The sequence below is a fragment of the Agelaius tricolor genome, unplaced genomic scaffold (assembly GCF_023055355.1).
Source record: "Agelaius tricolor isolate 1412-34295 unplaced genomic scaffold, bAgeTri1.0.p SCAF_3, whole genome shotgun sequence".
NCBI classification, from domain to species: domain Eukaryota; kingdom Metazoa; phylum Chordata; class Aves; order Passeriformes; family Icteridae; genus Agelaius; species Agelaius tricolor.
The window spans coordinates 12,205,427-12,224,590 of NW_027269263.1; the positions used below are offsets into that span (position 1 = coordinate 12,205,427).

Here is a 19,164-nt window from a genome sequence, read left to right on the forward strand (position 1 = left end):
CGCCTCACCACAGGGGGGAAAAAACCAATCCTTGTCGATGAATGTAAGGTGGGAGAAAGACACTTAAAAATAAATAAGAAAAACCCCACAACCCCTCCACACACACTTGGGCACACCACATAGAAACCACTCCCGACAGGGAATTAAGGACATCTCAGCACAGGGAGCTAATTCATGGCTCTTAAATGAACCAGGGGCTGAAAACGCAGTTTCAGCGCCGGAATGAGAGCTGAGGCTTTCCTTTCTGCAGGTTACGATTTCAGTGATGCAGGGAGAAAGCCAGCGAGCACAGGGAAACATGTCTGAAGGCACGGGACAGCGGAGCGCACCCGGTGAGTCCGAGCAGGGCGATGCCCTGTGCCGGAGCTCCCTGCGGACGGAGCCCCGCAGCCAGGGCCGCCCAGCATCCTCCCTGAGCATCCTCCCGCCCTGCCGAGCATCCTCCCGGCGCCCAGCGCCTCTCCGGAGAGCTCCAGACACAAAAGCAAAGCGAGCGCCTGTACAAAGGTACACAGAGGTGGGGGCTAGGAGAGGGAAGGGCAGGGTAAATGGACAGAGTAAATGCACAACCGATTTTTGGGGGGGGGTCTTTTGATTTGGTTTTTTGGGGTCTTTGCTACAGCAAAATGACCTCCACCATATTTTTCTTCGTGGTTTGTATTTTTTTTTCCGTTTAAAGAAAAAGAATTCAGTGCCATCTAGTGGGGGAGGGGATCGAGCAAGTCAAGGTGCTGCCCATTCCCGAGGATCTGTACTTCTAATTCAGTTATTCAACAGGGAGAGATGACCCTCAGTATTTCCCTGCTCTCTCTGTGATCTTCAGCTCCCCAGAGGTGATGTTGAATTTACATGGGCTCCAGCCTTCATTCCCTGTAAAGAATCACCTACTGAAGTCAAAGGAACTCGTCCTAGTGTTGTATTACCTGAAGCAGAACTGGCTCTGGAGGCAGTCTGCTGCCCTAATTACAGGATTTCAAACACAAGACAGCAATCAAACCAAACATAGATATAACAAATTATGTCTACTAATATTTTTTATCATTCCAGTGCACCTTGAAGACTGGTCTCTGTGAATCCTCAGCATGTCAGCCCTTCTAATCACACAGCCATAAAAGACAATAAAAACATCTGATGAGAACTCCCACAAACACTTGACCCATCATTCAAACAGATTTGGGGTGCTTAGGTGACTCAGAACCAAACAGAGGCTCTATAAAGGAATATCTGAACCACAAAACACAATATAAAGTTTGTAATCCAAACCCCAGACATGAACCAGTTGTCAATGTCCCTTCTATTTAATTTTTTCATAGAAAAAGAGTTTTTCAAAGGGAAGCATCAGCCAGCTGCATAAACAGGGGCTAGCCACACACACAGAGACACAGAATAGGCACACAGCTGTCTACACACTCATGTAGCTGTGCACACACTGATATCTAGCTGCACACAAGAGCACCTAGCTGGATGTCCTCTGCCCTCCTCACTGGCAACTCCCCAAAGAGATTAGTTTTTCTTTCCCAAAAATTTAAAAAAAAAAAAAAAAAAAACAAAAAAAAAAACCACCAAACATTTGGATAGCAAAGTTACACAAGTTAGTGAATGCCAGATTTAAAATCACCCAATCACCCATGGAGCATTAATTTGCCCGGCATACAAACACACTATGATAGAATCTTTAATAATACAATTTTTGTTTCCATGGGTCTCCCATTTTTTACAGTGCAAAGGATGAATGTTGCTCACTTAATGAACACTATTCAAATTTTCTCCTATCCTTATCATCCAATGTGTGGTGCATGTACTATTTATTGCAGAGCATCCAGATCTTGCATTGCATACAGAATGATTCATTTCCTCATGGGCTTTTCTATAGTGGTGCTCTAATTGTAGTGTTGGAGGGCTGGGGGGTTTTTTACAAACATCAAGCAACTTATCTTCACAGCTCCCTGCTGAGGGACAGAGATAAAAGGCAGTATTTTCAAACATGTCAGTGTATTTTGGGTACTCTATTAAAGGAACTTAGAACCTAAATTTCCAGACTACTTAGCACCTTCCTTCCTTAGAACAGCTCACAGCCCCTTTTGCTCTAGGCACAGTGGGCAGTATTTCCAGAAATCAGTCATGGGTGACTGAAACTGGACACACAGAAAATGGGGACCACATGGACAGAAGCTGGGGAGAACATCAATTTTTTGAGCCATCAAGCATCATAGCACATTTCAGAAAGGGTGAAACAAAATCCAATTTTCAATTTCAATTCAAATGCCTGTAACCATGATTTTTCCTACCTGTCCTCATCTGCTAGGCTCACTACTCAGCCTCCAAACTGTCCACCAAACAGCCACCATCTCTGGACTGCAGAGTCCTGGTTCACCTGACATCTACAACAAATGAAAACAGAATCTGGGCAGAAAGCAGGATGTGAGCATGTATTTTACCTCATGACCACAAGTCACAAGTGAATGGCAGCCCACAGGCAATATTTATTCTGGTGTTTTCTTAGAGTCTTCATTTACTGACCTGAGGTTGTGATGAACAGGGGAACACAGGAACTGGGGCAGAATTGATCAGGGGTCAGGAGCTGAATGGAGTGCACCAGCAAAAGAACAGATTTGGTTTTGGAGGAAGCAAAATGAATTGCTGGGCAGAAGGCAAGAGGACAAGTAGGTGAGAAGTCCTATATCATATTTTTCTATAAAGCAGAGGGAACGGCCAACATTAAATGGCCTCACACAGAGACCAGTAAAAGACAGTACAAAGACAGAAAGAACCACAGTATAATGCTGTTTTTCCAAAGACAAAACAAAAGGCTGTTGGCTTTCCACTAAAATTGCTTTCTCCTGTTAAAACTTGCTCTTCATTATTTAGCTGTCGACTGTCAAAGCCACATCACTGTTAACAACATAAGGCTGCACTGTGGACATGACTATGTATGATAATCACTGCTCCTCATGAGAGCATCTCCAGGAATGCTTTTAAGCTCAGGCAAAAGAAGGATGAACTATTTTAAACAAAACTTTTCCCTGGACTGCCCAGTGGGGACATCATGCTATAAGGCACTGAAAACAAGGCCAGGTAGACAAACTCAGCCTGCTGAAAACATTATCCCTAAACCTCCACACTGCCTCCATACAGCCTGAGCATGTGTGGGCACTATGCTAAGCTGCAGAAGGACTTACTTGGGAGATACTGCTTCACCTCTGAAGGCATTGCCAGCAGCTTTAGTGTTTCCAGCCAGTGCTGTCATCTTACTGCAAAAGTTCCATACCTTCTTAGTGATTTCTCATGGGCATATCCTCACAGCACTGACACCTTCTTCTTCACAGCACAACCAACAAACTCCAGCCCTCTCCTCAGCCCCTTAACCCACTCTTTTATAGCACTCATCCTTATTAGATACAGCTGTGGCTTGTTAAGGGCAGGCCTGTTCCTAATCTTTGGTAATTAGTACAGCTGTAACTCCTCAGTGGTAAGATTACCTTCTGCACTATCTTTATTTTTTTACATTCTCTCCCTCCACAAGCCAGGTAGTAGGGCCTAAATTCTTGGAGTCTCTGTGGTCAAGATGACCCCGAGGTGTTGGAAAGTCTCTTTTTCCCAGCCCCAAGATTGAAGAAGGAGTCAGGATTCCTTGGCTCTGGTTTTCAACGTTTATTCTCTGTTATCTATAACATTCTTTTTCTGGCCTGCTGAGGTCTGTCTAGCAAGTCAGTCTGAGGCACACTGCCCGTCCTTGGGGCACTGTTATCTTTTTATACTAAAAACTACATGCACTTTATTTACAAAAATTTTCCAATACTTATCACCTATGTTAGACAGTGAGTTTCTACTCTAAACCAATCCAAAAGTGCCACCATCACCCAGAAGATGGAGGCTAAGAAGAAGGACAAGGCACACCTAAATCCCTCCATCTTGGCTTCTGAACCCCCATTCTAAAAATCCCAAAATTCTACTTTTCTATCTTGTGACAAACTAACTATCATTCTACTTAAACTCTCATGGCTTGTAAATCTTCACATAAAGTCAGTAATTTTCTCCATGGGTTAAAATCAACGGCACAGGTGTATTTGGCTTCATGCCAAGGTCTCTGATCTCCTTGCCAGGGGCTCGAGCCTTCCAGGGCAGCCAGAGGGATGTCCTGGGTTCCGACACTAAATGTAGATCATGCCATGTTTAACATGTTGAGTTCTAAAGTCAAATACTCAGGAAAGCCATTCAGGTCTCTTGAGTCCTGGGTAAACACTCAAGTGCTTCCAATAACAGAGGAGAAACAAGAAAGGTTTAAAGAAAAAGAAAAGGCCTAAGCTACGCAGGTTTAAGCCTCTATCGAAAGAGAAAGTTCTGGTGGGAGACAACTCAGACAAAGGACAAGGGCAATATTTAGCCTTCAAGGCTCTTTCAAATTTGTCTCCCTACAACAGAAAACAGGTCTTAGCCCTCCCCCCCCCGCCCAGGTTTCACAAGCAGAGATTCAGCTCCAATCTGCTGCTCTCTGAGATCACAGCAGCCACTCTGCGTCCTGCTTACTGTCTTGCCAGTCAACATCCCCATATTCTACAGCTCCTTCTCTGAGCTGGACAGGCTTCCACACCCACAGACCTGTTTCCCCAAAAGCCTTGTTATGAAGACTTCTGCTTCCTTCAAGAATCCATCTCTGGTTCCCATCTCTGTTTTCCCCTGTTTACGTTTTGGATACGTCAAGCTCAGGCTCCCACCCAAAACCCTGCTGCAGGAAAATCCCATTTCCTGCTGCAGTGAGGAAGGTGACATTGCTCTGAATGCAGGACTTGTACAGCAAGGTCACTTGCTGCCTAAAGCCAGCTATGAAAGCAAGATGGCTCTCAACATCACCACCATTGGGCTCAGCTGAAAACAGGAGATATCACTTCATTAAAATTCATAGATCTTGTGACTCTCATAGAAATAGCAAGAAGAACCCAGGATGGCAGAGATGAATATTAGGGCCAAAGAGTACTGACTGAGAGCAAAAGCTCAGACCTCTGTCTGCCAAAAATAAGCATATTTGGTAAGAAGTGCTTTTATTCTTAAAGTTACATCTAACACATTGATCTTCAATATATTAAAGCCTGATTAATTCTGGTTTTTCTGTACTGCATCAATATGTAGTTCATATAGGCAGCCTAATGTAAAGGTGCATCTGCAGTACTGTTAGTTTGCTTGACCTGGCAAGCCACACTGTGCAACCTTCCCTAAACTTCTGACAGATTTCAGAATACATTGTTCATTCCCAGAGAGATTTTTGGACCTGGTTTCTACCAGCAGTGTTTTGTGAGCTAATGCAGTAAAAGACAGTGCCACAGCCTTTGTAGATGGACAAGGTGGTGTTTCATAGTGAGTGTGTCACATCTGTGATTTGCTCTCAGATATTAATTAAATTCATTGCTTCTTTTAGTCACAAAACAAGAATGATTAATTAAAAATCAGAATTCATAGATCATAAGAAGACATTACAGAAGCAACTGGAGAGAAAACCAGTAAGCAAAACAAAAACCAGCACCTGCTTGGAAAAATTATATTCTCTGAAAGCACTGCTTCATTTTGGAACAAGACTCAGAAGCAAGACTTCAGTCTTCATCTATTCCATTAGACTTTGAAGTCCCAGCAGAGTAGATTCATTTAAATATTATTTTTTTAAAAAAAGGTATATAAAAATACATTGTGTGCTGCTGTAAAAGCAGCTGACATCTAGGATGATAAACTCTCTATTTAGACACAAGCATGCTGCCATCTTCAACAGTTTTGCATTTACCTCTCTTCATTTATTATCACCGAGTATATTTGCATCAAAATAAAGCAGTTGGTTCTTCAGAGTTCATCTATTTGTGCAGTTCATTTCCCTACCTCATGCTTCAGAACTGTGATATAACAATTACACCTCGTGCTCTGAAGTTGTTCCAGTGAGAACTGCTGGGCCATGAAAGGCAGGCATTTATTCCCCTTCACTGCAATGGCCTCCACTAAGTACCCACCAAACAAGAAACCATGGGGAGTACCAAGCTTCAGTGACCATACTCTGATTGTCCATGATAAAGAAACTGGCCTGCAAGAATTTACTTGTTTCCAGAGAAATAATGTTTCCAGGACTAAGAAACAAAATTCCCCAAAGGAAAAACAAACAAACCAAACCAAACCAAACAAACAAAAACCAAACAAAAAACCAAAAAAAAAAACCAACCCTGAAATTTGGGACTCACAGAAATAAAATCTGAAGAAGGAATTTTTCTCAGGAAAAAGGGAACAAATGTCCAGAAAGCATTTGTAGGAGCACAACTTCTTAGCCTGGGTACTAGCAAGGTCAGAGAGAAAGAACTGAACCAAAAAAGCCTCTGTAGAATGCTTCTTACAGGCTGAAGCAACTGAGGCTGAGAATTGCATGCAGGATTGATTATGATTCTCTAGACAGGCAAATTCTAAACGAGAGCAGCTCTGGTTACAAAACTAACAGCAGCCTCATGTCACCCACCAGGACTGCAGTGAAGAACTCCAAACTATAACCAAAACTATTATCTGTTTCCATAACTCTGCCTTCAAAAGACTCTGTGGGGGATAAAGGTTGATCAATGATGTTTAGGTCTACAAAGAGCACTACTGGGTACCTGGGAGTCCAGCCAGATCTTGGAAAAATCTGCTGACTCAGAAATCAAGGCAGCCAGAGTGGGGCTATCCAGAGTGCTCCAAAGACCTAACGAGGAATCCTGTGATCAGCACTGGTCAAGAAATCCTAAGGCAAGGAGGGACCTAAACCAGGAAAAAATGGAGAGAAATCTGCATTGAAATGCACCATAGAGGTCAACTACATACAAAATACATAGTTATACAAGGTATATACAGAGATATACAAAATCAAAGTCTGCTGAAACTCAGGGGAACCACCTGCTCACAAACCCAAGAAATCTAGATCCAAGACAGTATCCTGAAAACAGTTCAGCTTGAAGAAACAGAAATGTGAACTCAAACAGACCCAACTAATCTCCTTGGATTTTATGTTTAGGAGATTGATTTATTCTTGAAAATTCTGTTGCTGGAACATTTTTATTCACTCTGTTTTCACACTTGGTCAAACAGAATTAGAGATGAACAGCTTTTTGACCCCATTTGAAAGCCTTGGTGGATGTCCTTTCAGATGAGTGTTGCAAGGAATGATGGAAGAGAAACTACAAGAGCTTTTATCAGCAGTGAGCCAGATGTCTCCGTTATTTCTTCTCTTTTGCTGATTCTGTCATTTTAATGTTTCCTTTTTTTTCCTCCCCTCTGCAATCCTCTGTTCCAGCCAAAAAAGATGTGTCTTTGTTACTGTTACCTTTAAAAGTTTTATGTGCATGTTGTTAGTAAAGTAACAACAACACTTCTATAGTATGTTTTCCACAAGGGGAAGCTGAAGCATTTTCTAAGAACCAATTAATCTTCACAACCCATTTCTGAAGCAGACATTATTTTCCCCAGTTTACAGAGGGATGAAATGGCAGATAGGTTAATTAACTCACTCAAGGTCACTCAGTGAGTTAGCAATCGAGCTGTAAAAAAACCCCAAGATTCAACAATTCCCATTCCCAAACCCTTCACGTAACCACTAAGAAACTTCCCCTCTCTTCAGTCTCAAGTACTTCATTGAAATCTTTCCCTGACCATTTATTCTGACATATTGTTGAACTCCAAATTAGTCAGTCTGAATGACAAACACAGAAGTGTGTGGAGATGCACAGCATCCTTTGCCTGCTCAGCCTTGTGCAGTGCCTGCTATGCTGGACAGCTCATCTCCCATTACAGATGGCTGTGTTGCAGTTCTCCTGCAGAACTGCCAATATCATTCCAGGCATCGCTCCGAGGGCACTGCACAAGAGACAAAGGCACTGGCTCTCTTTCCCCAGGGGGAGGGAAGGCTGCCTCGACAGCCTGGCTGTTGGGGAAAGCAATAAACTCAAAATGCCAACTGGCTTTGAAAAATAATTTCTGTTTTCCTCTTCTGCTGCATCTCCCTCCCAAGTGTTCCCAGCGTTGGATAGCTGGAACAGCAGTACTTAATAGTGACATCTTTGTGGATTCCACTCCAGCATTAATTTGATGAGTTACTTTAAAGTCAAAATATCCTTCAAATGCCCACCCAAAGTCTGTCAGTCTCTTAACACTGCACATCCTCTCTGGAGGGATTTGAAATTCAGATGTCTCTGTGGCTCAGCACAAATCACTGTGCAACAAAATACAGTTGAAGTTTGACAATTCATCATGAACACATAATGAATAACAAATAATTTCTAATGTAGCCAGTGCAGTTCTACCAAATGCTCAGAGGGTCCTTCTACTTACTCAGATGATTTTGTTCCCTTATGTCAGTATTTATAGCAAGAAAATGTTAGAGATCCTGTTACAGCACTGTAGTTCTAAGCATAAGACTTTGGAGTGAAGTGGATCACTTTGTCATACAAGTACTGCTCAAATGCCTCATTTCCAAGATCAAATGCTACAAGTTCAGACTCTGCTTGCCTCTAAATGTCAATAAACATTTAATAAACAATAAGCACCAATGAGCAAACTGTCACCATGATCTTTTTTTCTTTCTGGGTATGCCTTTGCCTTCTCAGAACAAACAATGGATCAAGTGTTGCATTTTGTCAAAATTTTGCCTTAAAGCTGTCATTCAGTTATAAATAAAATACATACACAAGATGAATTAACTAGATAAACAGATCATCATTGATCAAAAAATATAACTCCAAACAAAATTACTGCCAACTATTTGTAAAAAGGTCTTAATTGTACTTTATCATGAGGTCTCTTCCTCTTTTTTTTGGCTGCTTTGCATGTGTTCCATGAATGTCTCTCCTCTCCCTTCATTTCTTTCCTCTACAACAGTCCCTGTACAGAGAATGCCCATGTTGTCTTCTACCCCATGTCACTCTCCTTTAACTCCTTTCTAGGGTTTTCAGCTTTTTCACTCTCCCATCTCCCACCGATTTTCTTGTTAATAATTGCTAACAAGTCCAAACATTTGGCTCTGCTTGCAACAAAAAGCTCAGGAGGATCTAACAGCATGTCCATCGAATTGAGCTCATCACAAACCCACCCATTCCTGTAGTCAAGTCTCTGCTGCATCCTTCCATTCCCTCAGCATGCCAAGTCTCATTGGGACTGGGAACACCTTGGGGTGGGGATGTTGAGTTTACATTCCCTGGCAGAATACAGGGAGACACAGAGTCCCAGATAAGGTGAGCAAGACTTTTTGGGCCCATGGGTTGCAAACCAGATCATTCTCTGTCTCTACAAATTTGCAGATGTGTTGAGCTGTTGTTTTGTTGACTGCTGTGACCCTGATTTTCCACCCTGAGTGTCTGTAGGCTGCCTCACTGGCACGCTAACCCTGGCTGGGTGCTCTGCAAGCAATTCTCCTCATAACCACAGCAACAACAGTGCTACAGTGACATAAATAGGCCCTTGTAAGTGCACACTTTTACTTTGATTTAATAATAATAACAGGAATGGCTGACAGGAGAAACAACTGAGCAAAAAGGCAGAAATATTTAACTAATGCAGGCCTTTTCATGTTTGTGCTTCCACCACACCAAACAGGCCATGCTGGAGCCTGCAAGTATAGGCAGCAACAATATTTTGAGGGAAAGAGGAAGATGTTTTCCAGTGGTCTATATGCCAGTTTTCAGAGTGTGGGGAACATGTAAGTAAAATATTTTCATTGATGAGGAGGAATGAGATTGAACTGATGTAACTACTGAATCAGGCAGGATGATTTACCAAAATGCAATATTAAAATAGTTTGCCCCAATCCTTTAACATAAATAAAGAAATTTGAAGATTGAGAAGGTAAGAGTGCATACAAAACCACCATCATTATTTTAGAGATGCAGAGACAGTAATTTGGTCCAACTAACGCTGTTGAGGAGGGGTGGAATGGAGTGGGGCTGGCTGCAGAGAATCAGGCTCCTGATCCCTCCAGTGAACCAGAAGTGTGCTCAGTTTGAAGCTGTGTCAGGAAAAAGCCTCATTACACCTTGCAAAAACTTCTTTTCTGTGACAGACATTAAGCCAGTCTGCATGGAAGGAGTATTTTTTACTCAATGTTTAAACAACTTAATCATGGAACAAAAAGGGGTGTTTGTTTAGGAGCCAGCAATCATAATTTGATTATAGCAAGGACAGTTGTTATAAAAAGGACAGTCCCAGTGAGGGAAATTGTCTCTCCTTCTCCCCTCACACACACACAGATGCTTCAGAGAGACCTTCTCCATCAAGATGGGAGAAATGACGAGAAAATTGCGATTCAAAAATAGAGATAGACATGTAAATGAGAATACTTATGATCTTACTCCATAAAGTCATGATTGCTTAATTAACAAAATGGCCAATTTTGGCTGAAGGACAACTTTGTCCTTCAGCAGCAGGGTGAAGGAAACACTCGGAAGTTAAAAGCATGGTATAGAACAACGTAGAAAGGCAAAAATATAGGAAAAAATGTTCTGTTAATACAAAAAATGAAGACTACAGAAAAAGCATAAATGGTGTGACTACAAACAGTAAATTGAGGGGAGCAATAATGCTGATGTGTATGTCTAGAGATGGCAAAATAGCACAGAAGTGGCAGAAATGTTAAAAAACTCTATTTCCTCCTTAGAAATATTAAGGAAAAGACACTTTTCTTATCTTGCAGGAAAAAAAAAAGAAAAAATAAGTACTTTTCCATCCATTAGTCAGTAATGAAAATGGTTGGCAAGATCTACTAGAGCAAACATTTTAAAATTAGAATATCTACAGAACTTTCATATGACAGTGTTTGAATAACTGGCTAAAGAAATTCCATGAATGCTAATTCTTAATAATCACAGAATCATACAAAGGCTTGGGTCAGAAGGTACCTTAAATATCATCTAGTTCCAACCCTTCCCTGCCATGGGCAGGGACACCTTCCACTAGATCAGGAATATAAAGGAAATTAGAGGATCATGCCAATATTCAAAAAGGACAAGAAAGAGGACTGGCTTGCCCAGGCTGCTCTGCCTGTGACAAGCATGGAAAAGGTGACAGAAAATTAATTAAGAAAGGATGACAGAATAACTATTTATTCAATGCTTGGCAGAATATGCTCTTCTAGAAAACAGGGCAAGCCAGACAAACCCAATTTGCTCCTTCGATGGCATTACACGTTTGGCATATAAATGCAATCACATAATTGTCATTTACTCAGATGTTTGCAGAGAGTCTGATTTAGCACCTCCTGGCACTGATTAAAAATTAGCATAAATCAAGCACTGGGAAAGCTCATCTCCAGTGGGATTGGCAGTGGCCAGAGAGGTGCCAGGGGAAGCGTGGCAGGGTCAGCTGCCCATCCCCAGACCTCAGGGGCTCCCCTGGGCACACATCCCACCTCAGGTTTGGGGCACAAAGGTGAGTGACCAGCTCACCACCTTCACCAGCAGCAAGAGACCAAGAGGATACCAGTGCTGAAAGACTGAGATTGCACAGGTGAATTTGCCAAGGGAGAAATATTTATGCAGCTGAATAACTATCTTTGAAAACAAGCAGCAGGATGGAAGTAATGAGAGTAAGGACTGGCAAGGAGCACAGGAGCCCTGAATTTGGAGTAGAGACACAATCTCTCAAAGTGGTTTGGAAACACAGTGAATGACAAACATTTGTGGCTCCCGAACTCTCCCTTTCATCGCTTTTCAGTAAAACTAAATTTTGACATTAATCCCAGTTTGCAGCCTGGTCAAGAGTGAAGACACCTGCCTTCCAGCTCTTCATGTAAACTCATGCCCTCTCCCAAGAGTAAAGCCAGCTTGGTTTTATTAACCTGAGCACATGTTCTCATGGAGTGAGGCTGCTGACTGGACATGTCAGTGTGGACATCTCACACCACCCTTCCCTGGCAAAACCAAAGAAAAAGGCTCTATGTAGACTTGTCATCCTTTTAATGAGGATGTGAAAAACGCCAATCACTTGTTTTTAAAATTTAAATAATTTAAAAAATTTAAAATACAATTAGAGTAATAATAATTTAGACAATTTGAATTAGGACAATATGAGACAATAGAGACAAAGAGTTATGGACATCTGGGTACCTTTTTCTGGGCAGCATGAGCCCGAAAAAGGACACCCATTAACAGAGGCTTAACCCTTAAAAACAACAGCCTGTTGCATATTCATACACCTCATACATGATGTATAAATTCCATTCAAATACAGGATTCTGTCTGGTCATTGTCAACTTCTTCCTCTGAATCCTGACAGTGCCTTCGAGGCGGGAAGAAGTTAATTTCTTCTGATAAGAGAGCAATAAATTCTTTTTCTCTGAAAGATTTAGGTGTCCCGTGGCTTCTATCTTGCTGCGAGTGCTTTCTTTAAAAAATATATCTACATAGCATAGTTTCTATTTTAACATTTTTTATAACCCAAAACTATATTTAACACACTACTTAAGAGAATTAATACAGCATTACTTTCTAACACAACACGTATAATATTCATTTTAATATTTGCGAAAAGCCAATCGTAAAATACACATTTTTCACGAGGATAACCACTTTTCTCATTTCCTTATTAGATTTATGCATATAACTGCAAAGCTGCTTACAATAGGGAGGGAAACAAATGAAAGAAAAGGAGTCACAACGAAAAGGTTTTGCTCTTGGCGCAAGGGGGTGTGGGCCTCTCGTGGTGTGATCCTTGAGGGTCACTTCCAGCTCAGGTTATTCTGTGATTCCGCGGCTCCATGACCGCGGGGACAGCACCCGACGAGCTCCAAGGAGGGCGGGGAAGGAGGACGAACAGCAGAGGGAGAGGAGGAGGAGGAGGAGGAGGAGGAGGAGGAGGAGGAAGAAGAAGAGGAAGGTCCCTCCCTGGGCCGCCCGTCCCGCCCCTCGCGTCACCCGTGTGCGCCACCTCCGCTCCGGCAGCGCCGCCGTTCCTCCGGCCGCGGCCCAGCGCGGGGTGAGCGGGGCTGAACGGGGCCGAACGGAGGTGCCAGGCTCTGGGCTCCGGGCTGCCGGGCTCCGGGCTGCCGGGCGGGGCCGTGTCCCCGGGAGCCGCAGCTCTTGGCCGCGTCCCGGCGCTCCCGTGCCTCAGGGAAGCGGGGCCGGCCCGGCCTGAGGCGGAGCCGCGCCCGCCGCTGGTTGAGCTCCGTGGCGGCCTGGTCTTCCCCCCGTGCTCCTAGGGGAGTGAGCGCTCTCCTGGCATGTTCCCAGTGAGAAGAGAGCGCTCCGAATCAAGCGGGTGGATCGGGTATAAAGAATGAGCCAGCCCAGGGCGGGAGCAGGGAGCTGTGGAGCGGCAGCACGGAGCGCTGGGTTTGCTTTAGGTGTGCCAGCTCCGAGTGGGCGATTCTGGAGATGTCATTGCTGGAAGTGACCATAACGAAAGTATTCTTTCGTCTCACAGATGTAACATCTCACAGAATCACCCTAGAACAGGCTTTGGATAGCTTTGGGAGTCTGCAGCATTTGCTTTGCTTCACTCCCAAGCGTTCTTAGTCGGGCAAGCATTAATGGAGGTCTCCAGCCTCAGCTTGGGCTGTCACAATTCTTTAGCGAGTCAGGAGTGAAATCAGGTTCCTCACACCACAGGTTTGCATTGTTCAGGAGCTAAAGGTATTTTCATTTTAAAGCTGCAGTAAGCAGAGATTAAGCAAGTTGTGTGTTTGAGTCTGGTGATAAAGACAGACTTTTGGAGTCCTGTGATGAAGAGTTTGGGGGGAAACTTGTTTCTTTGTCTCTGAATGCAGGAATTAGAGCTGGCTGTTCTGAAAGAGATGTTTTAGCAAAATTTAGTGATTATTTCCCCCTGTAATAGATGCTCATGTTGAAGTGCTGCCCTGCAATCATTTAAGAGTTTCTGTATTCTCACACTAGGCCTACTGCTTTGGCTCGAGGTCTCTGATGCTTTGCCTTCCCTTTTGTTAATTTCACCATTATTCTCTTGTCTCAAAATTACTTGTATTATTTTCATGCTTGATTTTTTTCCTGCTTCCTTTAGAGCACTCTGCTAACAGGAGTAAATCAAAGCAGGTCCTCCAATGAGCAGATACATGTATGTGAGGTTATGAATACTCCAAATTTGTGTTATTAAACAACTCTGTGTAATCATACTGAAGTGGACTTAGCACTGCTGATGATTGCTCTTATCCATGGTCTTTAATTTGTTATGCTCATTCTGCAATCAGCTGTGCAATACTTTTTAAAACAAAATTTTTAAACTTTAACCTCAGTGTCATGCTCTTGAATTTGTCTGAAGACTTATGTTATCAGTCATTCAAAAAGGCAAAGTACAGACAAGATACTACTTCAGATACAGGATTATGGGATTCCTATTCTTGTCTACTACAACCATTCTGCAAAGAAAGAGTAAAGAAGACTTAAAATGGGGAGGGTCAGAAAAGCTGAGAGAAAACCCTTCTCATGCTACTTTAGCATGTTGTCTGGTGGCCTAATTAACTATGGTTTTGTCTTTGGGGCATTTTTGTTGCAGAAGTTTTTAGGTGAGAGATGACTAAAAGAGAATGGGAAGCTGCTGATTGATTTTCTTGGAAAAAAGAATCTGGCATGGGAAAACTACTGTTTTCCTCTTGAAAAGAATAGGTATCATGAGAGACTGAAAAGAGAATGGAGAAAAAGCTGATGGAGATGATCAAGAGAAGGGAATTTACATGGGAAAGATCTGTGTGATTCATATAGAGAAACATGATTTGTTTATAGCCCATTGTTCCATGGATTATAGCAATGTTTTAAATAGGGTGAGAAACTTCCATGAGGAAAAATTTCCCAGGTCATTTTCTCTGTATGTTCAAGTGGTGCCTTACCCTGTGCTTGTGCAGCAGTCAGTGGTATCACACGGGTGCAATTTTTGGCAGAGCTCACACTGTAATTGTTCCAGTGGATGGGGTTTAAGGGTTGTCTTGAGCAAGCTGAGTTCTGCTAATAAACCATGCTAGCCATGGTAAATTGTGATGCAGTGCACTTCTATAGTTGGTATTGCTGTCTGTAGGCTGGGAATTGTCCCTGAATTTGTGGTGGTGTTTGCAGGGGTCTTAGGATGAGGGATGAGATGAGAATGTTGACTCCATGTTTCAGAAGGCTTGATTTATTATTTCATTATATATATTATATTAAAACTATACTAAAAGAATAGAAGAAAGGATTTCATCAGAAGGCTAGCTAAGAATAGAAAAGAATGATAACAAAGGCTTGTGACTGACTGAGACAGTCCGGACAGCTGGACTGTGATTGGCCATTAATTAGAAACAACCACATGAGACCAATCACAGATCCACCTGTTGCATTCCATAGCAGCAGATAATCATTGTCTACATTTTGTTCCTGAGGCCTCTCAGCTTCTCAGGAGAAAAAAATCCTAAGGAAAGGATTTTTCATAAAACATGTCTGTGGCATGAATTCATGTAGATGTTCTTTATCAGCAGGATTACATGCTGAAGTATTAGACTGATTTTATGCAAGGAACGTGCGATGTCAGATGAGTGCTCAGTGTGTGATACATTCCTTTGTTTGCCCTAATTCTGGGGTAGCTGGTTCTGCTCTGAGCTGGGTGAAGAGCTGTAGCTGTTTGCCTTTGCAGGAAGGTCCATCTGTCTGTGTGTGCCCACTGCTCCTGGGGAGATGTCCAACGTTTCCAGCTACGCCCTCCGCATGGCCCGCCTCAGTGCCCAGATATTCGGCGACGTGGTCAGGCCCACGGACTCCAAATCCATGAAGGTGGTGAAGCTGTTCAGCGAGCAGCCCCTGGCCAAGAGGGACGAGGTGCACAACTGGTACCCCCCTCACAACACCTACTACGCCCTCATGAAGAAACTCCGCTACTTTGGGCTCTACAGGTGCTTGGAGGGTGGGAGCAGCTTGGAGATGGGAAGGGGGTGGGTGGGAGTCTCGTTCCAGTTGTTGTCAGGGGGTGGAAACAAGGGAGGGATTCACAGAACAACCAGTGGGGAGAACTTGGGGTGTGGAAACCAGGGAGATAGACATGGCGGGGGGGGGGGGGGGGGAGTGAATTGGGGAAAATTTTGAGGGAGGGCCCCAACCTCCGACCAATCACTCGATGCCCCTGCTGGAAGGTTCTAGAAAGAGGGGATGGGAGGCCAAGTGATTGACAGGGGTCCAGGGAGGAGATTGGGGAATGAATCAGCAGAAATTAGAGGATTGACATGGGGGAAGAGGGAAGCAATTTGGGACAAGCTGTTTGGGGAGAATGGGGGTACACAGATCGAATCATGACAGAAAGGGAACAAAGGTAATAAAAACACATTGGGGCTGGCCGGGCAGTGACCTGGGGAGAATGGGGGTACATATATCGAATCATGACAGAAAGGGAACAAAGGCAATAAAAACGTGTTGGGGCTGGCCAGGCAGTGACCGGATGGTCACAAAGAGGACACAGCGACAGTTTTCCCCAAGGGAAGTGTTCCCTTCTGAATATGGTGCATATGGAAGTAGGCACTTGATTGTTGGCACTTAGGGCAAGGAGAACAAAAGTGACTGCTGTCTAACTTTATCATAATTGGAACCTTTCGTGAGAAAGACTGGAGGTTTAGTTGTGCAAGCATTTACCTAAGAAAGGATTCCTGCTTTTGCTTTGTGGGGGAGAAAAGAAACCTTTCTGATAGACAAGAGATGCATCTGTAGTTCTGAATATGGCAAATGAATGTGATACAAAGAGGTGATGTTAACACCAGACTTACCATATATTTCTCTCATTCAACCGCTAATAAGTGAAATTTAGAAGAGACAGAAAGTCTCTGTTAGGCCAGAGGGCCTTTTTATTCTTCAAAATAAATTAAATTAAATTCAAATGAGATTTAAATAGTCTTGTTAATTCCCACTTCATCCAAACCAGTTGTCTAATTTCTAAATTAACTCACACAGTCTGTATCAGAGAGAATTGTACTGCTGAAGAACGTCAGCAGGAGTCAAATGCAGTTCTTTCACTTCAATCAGGTAGCTCTAAAAAAATCTTTAAAAGTGAGGCTGCAAACCCTGTATAGTCAAAACAGATTACTTGTTGCTAGTATGACAATACTAACCATCAAGGATTGCATCCTGGATGCTCTTGCTATAGGTAGGTGTGCCAACACTTCCTAGACTGGCTGTTTACACAGAAAGCCTCAATGTGATGCTAATGTTCTTTACTCTTCTCCTTCTCCTATTAAGTTCCTTCTCTAGCTGTATACAGAGAGTTGGTAGAAGAAAAAAAAAAGTGTAATGAAGAATCATAGACTGATGGGGCCGGTAATAAATCACAAGCTTTTTGTTTCTATTTAGAGAAGTTGTGCTTAAAAATAGCAGTGCAGCAATCTTAGGCCACATAGAATGCAGTTATGACTTTTGAAAATCACTTTGCACTAAAAAAATACAGGGACAGATTAATAGAATTTATTAGAAAGTGACTGAGAATTGATTATCCCTGCCAGCCCCTTCATCCTCCTTCCTATTTTACTCTCTTATTAAGATTCTCCCAGTTCTGATGCCATCTTCACAACTCATTCCTGAAGTCACCTGAGAGCAGTGCCATGTGCTGTAATTACTGCTCAGCATGGCCCTGTTTCCCTAGGAGCTAATGACCTGAACACAGGAACACAGTGTGCTCTGGCTGCACTGCTGGGCTGGATAACAAGGGGGAAAATCTTACTCTTGTCTCTTGCTGATTTTTGCATTTTACTGCTCATTTAAGCAAAGGGAATCAAAAAATGCAATTGAAATAATACACATTTGCACACATCCTTTGTTGCTGAAAAGGACAACCCTGTTAGTTCTGAAAGTATCAGAGGAAATCTGTCAGTGATACTGCCAGCAGTAACATTGCAGCAAGCTTCAGAATGGACTTCATGGTTTAAAAAGTTTTGATGTTTGTTTGTTTGGTTTTTTTTTTAATTAGCATATAGTTCAAAGAACTATTGGTATCTCTGGATCCCAAGAAAAAGAGTAAACTTTATTCCTTCTTCCTCACCTAGGGATGAGCATCAGGACTTCAAGGAGGAGATGAGGCGATTGAAAAAGCTCCGTGGGAAGGAAAAACCAAAGAAGGGGGAAGGAAAGAGAGCTCTCAAGAAGAAATAGTGCTGCTTGAACAGTGTAACTGACTGCTCTGGAAATGCTGGGGAATGGCTGGAGAAGGCTTGGCATGTGGGCTGTGTGTGGGGCACAGGAAACACGCTGTGAAATTGTGGACTCCACCCTGGGAATGCACTTGGCTCTTTGAAGTTTTACTGGTTTTGAATTTCTATACTTCAAATATACTGTATATTGCAGCACAGTAATAAAAGAAAAAGTGCTCAGTGTTTTTCTTGAAACCACCTGTAGCTGTTTCAGTTTTTCTTGATCTGGAAATTGTTTGCTTTTCATTGTCTGTTTTACTTGTATTAATATCAATACTGTTTTATGTGTGGCCACAAAAAACCGAGGATTCCTGCTGCTGCAGCTGCTTGTCAATCTTACCTTTACCTGTTATAATTAGTTTCATTTCAGGTAACTCTAGTGCTATTTTTTCAAGGTTTTTAAAAGTTTTTAAGTTGCTGTTGCACCCTGTTGTTCTGTGCTTTTCACTCAACAATACTTCCCAAACCACTGCCTGCCCACAGCACTCTCATTGTACCCTAAACTTTTAGGTGCTACAACAGAAGAGGCTGAAATGTTAACTAAATCCATATAACAATGGAACTATTATATGCAATAATTCAATTTTAAATATTTTTTACAGTAAACTTATTCTGATTGCTTGGAAGACATGTATGAAGCACTACCTAAGATAATCAACATTTTCATTAGGGGTTTTATCACTAGGCTCCTTTGGTTGCTAATATTAATCATTGGTGGATCTACATAAATTTGTAACAGCTCAACAGCTCTACCTCACCAAAGTTATTAATTAAAGAGGTACTGATTGTGTTAAAAGGTGTTTCTGGTGAGCTGCATGGTTCTTGTTCAGTGTCCTTACTTCATGTTACCTGCTTTTCTAAGTTCTAAGAGGAGCTGATTTTAGGAAATCTGCAGTGTTGTGGGAGAAGCACCTGAGTTCTCACCACAGTCAAACAGATGCTGTAGAAGTTAATATTTTATATGCACTGCTCTGTACTGCAGTGGTAAGTTCCTTATTCTAACTTAAAATTCTATTAGTAACTTGGAACTTTTGCTCAAC

General features: G+C 42.5%; 1 protein-coding gene across 2 annotated transcripts; it reads left to right on the forward strand.

The window, feature by feature from the left end:
- Window positions 1-12,804: 12,804 nt before the first annotated feature.
- On the forward strand, window positions 12,805-18,322 carry MRPS33 (mitochondrial ribosomal protein S33). 2 transcript variants are annotated; one of them, XM_071422472.1, is made up of 3 exons: window positions 12,805-12,957; window positions 15,595-15,850; window positions 17,981-18,322. In XM_071422472.1, exons 2-3 carry the CDS (start codon window positions 15,636-15,638, stop codon window positions 18,084-18,086), a joined length of 321 nt encoding a protein of 106 aa, XP_071278573.1. In that variant the 5' UTR covers window positions 12,805-12,957; window positions 15,595-15,635; the 3' UTR covers window positions 18,087-18,322. The 2 variants fall into 2 exon arrangements, with proteins under 2 accessions (XP_071278573.1, XP_071278574.1); XM_071422473.1 differs by having other exon boundaries at window positions 12,846-12,987.
- Window positions 18,323-19,164: the final 842 nt, after the last annotated feature.

What these genes read in the sequence shown, in the direction of transcription:
- MRPS33 (XM_071422472.1), top strand. Translation starts at nt 15,636, where the DNA reads ATGTCCAACGTTTCCAGCTACGCCCTCCGCATGGCCCGCCTCAGTGCC. An exon ending in CGCTACTTTGGGCTCTACAG is followed by an intron (nt 15,851 to 17,980) that starts GTGCTTGGAGGG and finishes TTCCTCACCTAG; the next exon opens with GGATGAGCATCAGGACTTCA.